The 9880-nt window shown below is 39.9% G+C and overlaps 1 protein-coding gene across 2 annotated transcripts; it reads left to right on the top strand.

The window, feature by feature from the left end:
- The first annotated feature begins 241 nt into the window (after positions 1-241).
- ccm2 (CCM2 scaffold protein) lies at positions 242-8420 on the top strand. 2 transcript variants are annotated; one of them, XM_014996204.2, is made up of 10 exons: positions 242-654; positions 4133-4309; positions 4424-4507; positions 5141-5324; positions 6061-6197; positions 6388-6523; positions 6611-6668; positions 6747-6873; positions 7038-7176; positions 7399-8420. In XM_014996204.2, exons 1-10 carry the CDS (start codon positions 625-627, stop codon positions 7701-7703), a joined length of 1377 nt encoding a protein of 458 aa, XP_014851690.2. In that variant the 5' UTR covers positions 242-624; the 3' UTR covers positions 7704-8420. The 2 variants fall into 2 exon arrangements, with proteins under 2 accessions (XP_014851690.2, XP_014851691.2); XM_014996205.2 differs by lacking the exon at positions 242-654 and adding an exon at positions 2027-3662.
- The last annotated feature ends 1460 nt before the right edge of the window (positions 8421-9880 follow it).

Raw genomic sequence — 9880 nt, 5'->3', positions numbered from 1 at the left:
ATATTAGTTTGTGTTTATCGTTAATGATTTGATTCTTTTCTCTGTTTTGATGACTAAAGCAAATAATAAAGTTAAGCACTAGAACATAATTGCCTTCTGGTCTATGTGGTATCTGTGGTGAGTTTGCAAATATTCAAATCCTTTGTGCCATTTTTTAAAAATGTTTTGTAAATTTTTTTTGCCGATTGCCTCCTCCGTATAAGCGCAGTAATCTCAGTAATGCACAACGCCAGCAGGCTGTTTTGGTTTGAGGAAAGCAAAGCATGCTGGACTACAGTTCAACGCCCAAAATGGCGGCACGATTGAAAAGTTTTTGCTGTTTTCATCGAGTTTGTCTTTTTACCACACCTTTTCCGCAGTTGCTCTAGACACGCGCCGTGTCTGTTTTTTTTAAGTCACTGATAATTAGGGTTTTTGTCTAACTGTTAAGCCATAAGAAGGGAGCTGGGATGGCGAGTTGCTATCAGCTCCTAACTGGGTATCTCTTTAGATACACAGTGCTAAAATAAATTAGCCTAGCAGGCTAACCGCCCTTAGGTAGGTGCTATTTTAAAGCTCCTGTGGTCTCACCCAGTCTCACATAGATCTCCGTGCTGAAGGGAGAATGAAGAAGACAACTTAGAGATGGAGGAAGATGTGAAAAAAGTAAAAAAGGTGGGTTGCGGTGCACTTTTTTTGCATATTAACTACATGCTAACTTGTTAGCTTGCCGGGAGTAAGGCTAACTGTTAGCTAATTAGAAAAGTTTAGAGTTAGCTGACAAGCAATCGAAATCAAACACACCACTTTACAACACTAACATGTAGATAGTATGTTTAATAAGCTATTCAAAAGAGAGAATACTCGTGAATATTGAATAATGTGTCTGATTAGTGGAGTTTAGAGCTTTGGGTTGGGTTTTTTTTCCAAGTCAGATCTGCATTAAACTTTTGAACGATTGTTCTTCAGGCGGTTTCCATGTTATAAACCTCAGCGCTCTTCACTTTTTTGATTTCACGTTTTAGTTGTTGCTCATCTGCAATTATCGGCTTAAAGTTTTTAAAATAACATTTAGGAATTATTGCATAGCTAAGACTACTGTATTTAATTATCAGAGATCAGTCTATTCCTTAATGTAATAGGTGCGTACCGTAATTCCTCGACGCAGTATTATATATTTAAGAGACAGACAAAACACGTTTGCTGGATACTAGAAACTGTTTTCGATAGTTGTTCTGGCTCAAGAGAGTGAGCAGATTTACTGTCTCCCCCTAACAAACGGACCCTGCAATACTATGCAATGACTCCCACCTGATGTGGGATTTACTTTCAATACTAGACGTATAATAATTTGCAAAGGCACCTTCTGTCGTTTTCTTAAATGTCAAGATGGGACAAACGGTGAAAAAACAAACAAGCTACTCTGTTCTTGTTTGTCATTGGAAGAAAGCGGTGATCATATTTTTTTTTTATCCTTAATGGCATGAGTTTAATGCCTCTTTGTAATGTTTATTTTGGTACATGGGCAACTCAACCGAATGCAGTTACTATTTTTACCACATGGTGCTGACAGAGAATCACTTTAACGACGTGATAGATTGCTCCTTTTAATTTTACCAAGCGTTATCTTGACTCATTTTTGTTATGCAATATTCGGTCTAGTGCAGATCTACTCTAGACCATTGAGGTTTGAAATCTCATTTGCGGGCTGACACATGATTTTTGGCAAACATTGACAGAGATGTCATTTCTGTAGAAGCTTTTTCTATTTCTTTCAACATTAGTAATCCACTAACGCTACCAACTGAATTTTGGAAGAGAAAGAACTCGATTTATAAATATAGAAATTTTACTGCTGAATCAACCATATCTTGTACTATGTAGCTTTCAGTGAATAATACCAAGACATTTACATGTCTCTGTCATTAACCTTGAAAAGTGTCGCTTTACATATTCCATGAAAATGCCTTCCTCTCTTGCTGTTCTCTCGGTTAAGAAAATGCAAAAGTTAATAGCAAGTAAGTCACTTGCCAAGGCTGCCGTATCGCATGTCACTGGCAGAAGTCGTAAAATGTTAATGTGTTGAGCTGTGGCATACTATTAAATAATGCAACGGCACTACCATGGTGTTGTAGTATTAACTTTGTAAGCAGCCAAACATCATCAGTGTCATCTGTATGCTAAAACAATTATTTTCGGGCTGTACGTAAACATATTTGCTTTGGTTTTTTTTTGTTGTTGTTTTTTTAAACGGAACTGCAAATGAGATTTGTTCATCAACATATGGTTAGTTGAGAATGTGTCATTAATCTTAAAGAAATTCAGTGTTTAGTTTATGGCAATATTTGAAGTCTCGTTAGTTTTTAATGTTAAATATTTCAAATGATCCTTTCAATGTGACTTGAAACAGATACTGCCTTAAAAACCAGATTAGGTAGCTCTACTTCAAGCTTGTCGAAAGTACAGGAGACATTGCAGAAAATATTCATGGGGTGGAACAGGAACATTTCGAGATATTAAAGCATCACCTCATTTCTTGTGACGATGTCCGACTCAAAAAGTGAAAAGCCTACAGGCAGAATAAGAGAGTCGTGGATTAAAAATATCCCTTGATTAATCAGTCTTTGTGTAGCACTCTCACACACAATAAAGTGACCAAAGTTCTTCATGTGTAAAATAGGCAAAGAAAGTGAAACAAAAGAAACAAAAACACAATAAAGCAATAAAAGCAGGAATAGAATTAGGGGGCCTAATTCTCCAGCCCCCAAGAATTAAAAAAAAAATCAAGGAAAATAAATGAGTTTTTAGAAGAGATTTAAAATCATCCAATCTTCTTGTGGACATTATGGATAACGGGAGATATAGGAATATTGTAGGACAGACTAGAGGTTTGAGGCACAGCAATCAATCATACAATTTTGTCTTGGACGAGGTTTCTTGTCTTTGTAACTCTTTGTGTTATTTTGTTATTTTCACATGCTAGTGATGCTTGTATGTAACCTATCTGACAAAGTCAGAGTTGAATCTAAAAATAATAATAAGGGGGAAAAAAGCAGCAAGCATGAGATGAATGTTTAAGTCTTTTTTTTTTCTACATTTCCCTTCTGTAAATCTACGACGTAACCAATATTTAAGATGTGACTGGTGTGGTTAGCACAGTGAAATGCATGCCGTCCTTTCTTGCTGTGGTTTTGCAGACTTTTGCACAGACTCGGTTGCAAAGTCCTTGCAGAAAGTGAGTCGGGCTGAAGCTGTGACATCAGAATATTAGTAGGTTTAAGAGTGAATGCACGAGTGAGTGTTTTTTTGGCCATTGTCTGCAAAGCAAACTTAAAAAAAAAAAAAAAAAAAAAAAAAAAAGCCATGAGAAGTCTGATGCAGAAGTGAATGTCACAACATTTAAAGCGCGTGTCATCACAGGAAGTTGTGGCCGGTTCCTTTCCTGTTCTTGTGCCTGAGTAGAAGTCAAAGACACGTTCCTTCCTTTTTGTGGGGGTCACACCCGTCATGCGCACCGCCCAGGTCTGGTGCACTGCGCCTCTCGTCAGTTGGCAGCTGTCAGTTTGCAAGATCGGGCCAACTGGGGATAGATTAGTAATTGTAGCTGCACCCGTTGCCGGGCTGCGAAGTTGCTATTGAACAGGTGTGTGTGACTGCTTGCTTGCGGGATCATGGAGAGTGAGGTAACGCTTTTTAAAGTCTTCTGGGTCCGAATAGATTTTTACGAGGTGGCTTAAAATACCAAGCTCTTCAGGCAGATTTTGTTTTCGCCTATACAAAACGCAGCATTTATACTAATGTGTTTATATTTGAGCTAGACTCTCAGTATCATTGTTATTCCTTTTGCTTTTGTTAAAACACTAAGGAGAAACACGAATGCAGTCAATAGAACTTTAGTATTTCATCTCTTTGTATATTTATTTGTATATCTAAGCAATAACTTAATCCGACTACTAAAACTATGTGGGAGTATTGTATAGATAGCTATGCTATTTAAGTCTGCTACATGACTTGAATAGAGTAGTTTGGCCTATTTTGCTCCATATATGATGTGTCTTGGTCATGTTTGTGAAAGCACGTCACTGTTACGTTTGCACACATGCACGTCAGCCTATGTATTTTTCTCATCACCCCTCTGTTTTGTTTTCTATAGCCGGGGATTGTGTCTCCGTTCAAGCGGGTCTTTCTGAAAGGAGAGAAGGGAAGAGACAAGAAGGCTCAGGAGAAATCCACAGAGCGCCGGGCCCTCCACACCTTCTCCCTGTCTCAGCCTGACCACCGCATTGAACCCGACATTCTGCTTAACGACTACATTGAGAAGGAAGTAAAAGTGAGTTTAGCTGTCCACGTATTCGTTTCTTGATCGTACACATATTAAAGGGATCTAACAAGTTGCATGCAAAAACGCTTAATGTAAAATAGTCACCTGCTCTGTCCTGTCCAGTATTTAGGGCAGCTGACATCAGTTCCAGGATACTTGAACCCATCGAGTCGAACAGAGGTTCTCCAGCTCATTGACAATGCAAGAGTAAGTATATGCACAGTGTTGGCCTGGACGATCAATACGATTTTCCTACATCTTTATTTGGGTGGTTATTAGTACAAAGCTGACAGTAGCAGGAAGTGGTTTAATCCCAGTGAACAAACTTTATGTATAAAGAGCCAACTCTTTGTAACTACTTTGGCTGTATGCTTTGGGTCGTTGTCTGTTTATAAGATCTGTTTGTACCCAGCAGAACAGCCCGATAACATCATACTGCCACTACCATGCTTTGCCATTAGGATGGTGTTTCCATGCGCCCCTATCAACTCCAAATGTAACATTAAGTATGACCAAACAGCTTTACGTTAGTTTCATCAGACTACAGGAGATTTCTCTAAAAATGAAGGTCTTTGTCCCTGTGAGCAATCTGGCTTTTATTTTTTATTATTTTTTTTGAGTAATGACTTCATACTCTCTCGCTTTTCACTTTGCTTTACAGGTTTTTATTGTTTTGCTCTGTCAGTTGAGAGTATTGCACTTTTATTTGTCCACTTCCACAATATCATCTGCGTTTTCAGCCCCTGAAGACTGGATCACGGTTGGCTTATGGTCCAGTCCAGATCAGAGTCTGGACTTTGAGAATTGCTGATGTAGTGTTTTCCTGCTCCTATTTTCCAGAAATCCCATCAGTTGGCGGGCCAGCTGACATCAGAGCAGGATGCAGTTGTTAGCTTGTCTGCGTACAACATCAAGCTTGTTTGGCGAGATGGAGAAGACATCATCCTTAGAGTGCCAATCCACGACATTGCTGCAGTGTCATACATCAGGGACGACTCTCTGCACCTTGTGGTGATAAAAACGGGTAAAAGGAGAACAACGTGTGTTGAAGCTGCAGCAGCATGAGATGACCTATAACGCTGTCCCTGGAAATACCAATATCATTTTTCTGTATGTCACAATTCCTGGCTGCACTTCTATCCAGTAGATGGCAGTAATACGTAGCTAAACGTTTTTTTTTTTTGTGAATTTTACTTATTTTTTTAAAAGTTATAATATTTAAAACAGCTCCAGAAAATAGAAAATGCTGCACACATGAAATAGTTTTTTTTTTTTTTTTTTTTTTTTTTTAAATAATAGTGAGTTTTAAAAAAATGAATAAATCTCAAAATCCTTTTTGATAGCTTTTATTTTCTTACACTCAAATGTATTGGAAACACTTCACCATACATTCCAAGTGACAAACCATCTGTGGCCTCTTGACCCTGGTCTGTCAGCATTATGTAATTCTTCTACCCTCACTAATAAATGCCATATTGAAGTATGATTTCAGTATGACCTAAGCACTTCCCAAATCTGTTTTTTATTGGTCTTGTTGTGCAAATCACATTTTCTTTAGGAACTTTCTCACTTTGGTCAAAACTTGCCCCACAATAAGAACATATTGTTTATAGGCCACTGTAATACAAATTTAACTTCCTGCCAACAGAACTATTCCAGCTAAACCTGATAAACCCACATGATCAGGAATATTGCCACCGATGTTGGGGTAGCAGTTAATCAGATGAACTGAAGGTTTTGTTTTTGTTTTTTTTTTTCAGCTCAGGAGTCGGGAGGCTCTCCCTGTCCCAGCTCGTGTCCCGACCTAAACAAATCCCAGACTCTCAGCTCCCTGTCGGAGAGCGGGGCTGTGCTGGTGGAGGTCTGCTGTCTTCTTGTCCTAGCAGTTGATAATAAGGTGCGTTTCCTGAAATGTAAACAGAGATGCTGCTGACGACTTTAAAACCACCCGCACTGTTAACGAAAACTAATGACAGTTACATAGAGTTCTGCTTCTCGCTCTGTATTTATTTGTCAGGGCTATTTTGTATTTCATTATGGTCAGAAGTGAACATTTCTAATATTTTTTCTTTTTTTTTTTGTTGCAGGCAGCAGCAGAGGAACTGTGTCTTTTGCTCAGCCAGGTCTTTCAGATTGTTTACACAGAATCAACTATAGACTTTCTAGACAGAGCCATATTTGATGGAGCTACAACGCCTACAAGACACCCTTCTTTGTACAGTGGTGAGGAAACACGGTCCCTCTAAATAATGCTACGTAAGCTGTTCAGTTATGCTAACCTTAAGCTGTAAATATTTTGTCATTTTAAAGACGACTCTTCAAGCAAAGTAGATGTCAAGGAGGCTTTTGAGAGAGAAACCAGCCCGTTGTATGTACATTTGCGCGCCACCATTTTTAATTTAAAGACTGGTTCACTCACAGCTTACACTGGTGTGTATTTATTCAGTCCTTTCGAGGCCACAGAAGGAAGCTCTCCATCTACATCCACCCCTGCATCCCCTCAGACAAAGGCCCCAAGTGAAGGAGAGCTCAGCACCACTGCTGCAGAGCTTCTACAGGACTACATGACTACAGTACGACGTTTCATCTTTTTTTTCTTTTTTTTCTTTTTTTTTTTTCGCTTCATTGGGAGCACACATAGCTTAGGCATTCTCTAAAACACTTTCAACTCGCTAATGATTTCTGGCTTGTGTGTGTGTGTTTTTTTTTTTTTTGTTTGTTTTTTCTCTCGGAACAGTTGCGAACAAAGCTATCTTCGCAGGAGATCCAGCAGTTTGCAGCTCTGCTCCATGAATACAGGAAAGGTTCCTCCTTTCACGAGTTCTGCATCAACCTGCGGCAGCTCTACGGGGACAGCAGGAAGTTCCTCCTGCTCGGTACAAACACCTTATCTCACCGTCACAAAGCTTTATCAGATTACAATATGATGATGATTTAATAGGCCAACATATACTCAAGAACATGGAAGAGGCAAAATTTTGTTTTGACATGTGCATAACGTCCCAATAAAACACACAAATTTGTGTATGTTTTCTAAACATTTAGTGTTTTCGTCGTGTCGAAGAGATGTTTGACATTATTTCTGTCGTCCCATCAAGGCCTGCGTCCCTTCATACCCGAGAAGGACAGCCAGCACTTTGAAAACTTCCTAGAGACCATCGGAGTGAAGGACGGCCGCGGCATAATCACGGACAGCTTCGGCCGCTGCAAACGCACGGCCAGCTCCGCCTCCGACTCCACCACCAACGGCAACGGAGCGGCGGGAGGCAGCGGCGACAGCACGGCGTCGGAGGAGGGGCGGGACGCCTCGGAGGGCGACGAATGGGACCGTATGATTACTGACATCAGCAACGACATCGAAGCTCTCGGCTGCAGCATGGACCAGGAGGCGGTGACCCCCTGACCTGTCGGCGCGAAACCACGGCCACGCCTCAGAGGAGCGGTTGGCTTTACTAAAGCGGATCAGATGAAGGTGGTCCTTAGCACTGACCTAAGATTTGGTTTATGCGTTTATTCCTCTAATTATCAAGAGGACGTTCCGTCGGCCCTGTACATTTAAGGAAAATCTTTGTCGAGTCGACTCGCGCACTTATGCAGACCTTGTAGTGGACTTGTAGTTATTGTTTTACATTTCAGCTGGATTCGTCTCAGAGTTATTTTTTAAACTTTATCTTCGGTTTTGTACTCATTTATTGGCAGCATCTGCCACTTGCTCTCTGTGACAAAGCTTAGCTCTCCAGTCAGCGCAGCAGCGACTGGAGAATCCACCGATAGACTGTGCACACATTTTAGAAGGTTAAGACTGAGATCTGTATCTTAATTTAACCGTGAATTAATCGGCTTCATCCACCTTCGGTTTTCTTCATTTGTTTCGATGTAAGGATGTAACGTTTTTGCTATGTGTAGTATTGTAAGTTCTGCTTTTACCTCACACTTTGTTAATCAGCGCTTACTCAGTTTATGTTTTTGCCTTATTCAAACTGACCTAGAAGACGCTGTAAAAGAAACGGCTGCATTCATTTAAAGCCACACTGTGTGGACTGTATTTTTTTTATTTTTACTTTTGTGACAAGGCCAGCTTATGGGTGGTTGATATAAATTGTTTTCAACATTCAGGTCATTTTTGTGTTACATTAAATTTGTCGTCGTGCCTAAACACTGCAGTTCTGCTGCCGGCAGGTTCTTAGTGACTCTTAGAGCAGTTCTGCGGCAAGTTGTGGTTAATGCATAACAAATCAATTACATTGATTTATATTTTGGTATTGCATAATTGCAAGCATCATGATGTTGCATAAAAAAAAAAAAAAACACTTGTGACAGTGTCTCACCTAATTACTGTGTCCTGGTGTTTTTAGTGTGCGGTTTGAAGTGGAAATAACTGTGTTTGACCCGACTTTCCTACATCACGGAACGATTTTACAATCTAATTATGATCCTCGGATCATTTGCTCGGATGCACCTAAGCTGCCGTGGAACTTGATTCAGCTCCATCAAAGTGGTCCTGCTGAATGCCGCCACGGTCGGGGATTAGTTCAGAGTCTCTGGGATGGAGATATCGGCAGGACAAGCTCGGTTTAGTCGCATTCCATTCTCCGATGCCTCTCAGCATGTTTCCACTTCCTGTTCCTCATCCAATTCCGTAGAATTTCACCCACTTAACCACTTTTAACGTAACCCCAACCTTTTTTTTTTTTTTTACCTTGGTCACATCATGCGGATTGGATTAGAGCAGAACTGTAGAACAGGGCTTCTTCTCCTGGACGACTTTATTTGAACCAAGTCTGTGATATTGTCCCTCGTTCGCTTTTGCTTCAGCTGGAGACTAAATGATTATGACACGCCGTCAGTGCAACCAAAATGTTTTCTCACATTACGGGGAGAAACACTAATTGGTCTCCAGTAACTTTTCGTCTTTAATCCAATTTTAGAACGAACAGAGCACGTCTTTGAAGCACGCAATTACGACATAGCAGAGCTTGTCAGACGAAGCCATTAAAAGAGAAGATTGTGTTGTTTTAGAGTTTGCCCCTCTAGTGCTGACCGGAGCCCCTGTTATTACGCCTGTATGAAGCTGCCTGGGTGTTCTTCCTGTGGAGCCACTAAATGGGTTCAGCTTGATCCAAAAAGAGATAAACATGTCTAATTTTGGATAAGCTTACAGTCAGATTTGGCATCATTAGCTTAAAGTTTGGAAGACATTCACATCTTTGTCTAAACTTAAGTCATAGATATGTCTTAATTATTGGTTAAGAAAATATCAATTATTTTTTTTACTTTTACAGCTGCTCAATCCACCTGCAGCAGATATTTTAGCTTATTTTTTAATTTACCTTTGAAGTTACTGGTTACTAGCAGCTCTTTAAAAAAAAAAAAAAAAAGATAAACCAATTGACTAAGTTCAAATTTTATTTTTCTGTTCATAAATAACATGTACAGTCTGGTTGGAAAGAAAAAAAAAAGTTTTCCTAAAATTACCATTCCTATGTTGGTAAAACTGTTTTTCCACTCTTGGATATGACTCCAGGACTGGGTTCAAAATTTTCCCTCTGACATAAAGTCTCCAAGTCCACACCACTTAAC

This window comes from Poecilia mexicana, unplaced genomic scaffold (genome assembly GCF_051168715.1).
Source record: "Poecilia mexicana isolate PSO_F unplaced genomic scaffold, ASM5116871v1 scaffold_21, whole genome shotgun sequence".
NCBI classification, from domain to species: Eukaryota; Metazoa; Chordata; class Actinopteri; order Cyprinodontiformes; family Poeciliidae; genus Poecilia; species Poecilia mexicana.
Note: the sequence above shows the minus strand (reverse complement) of the source record. Positions and strands in the feature narration are given on the sequence as shown.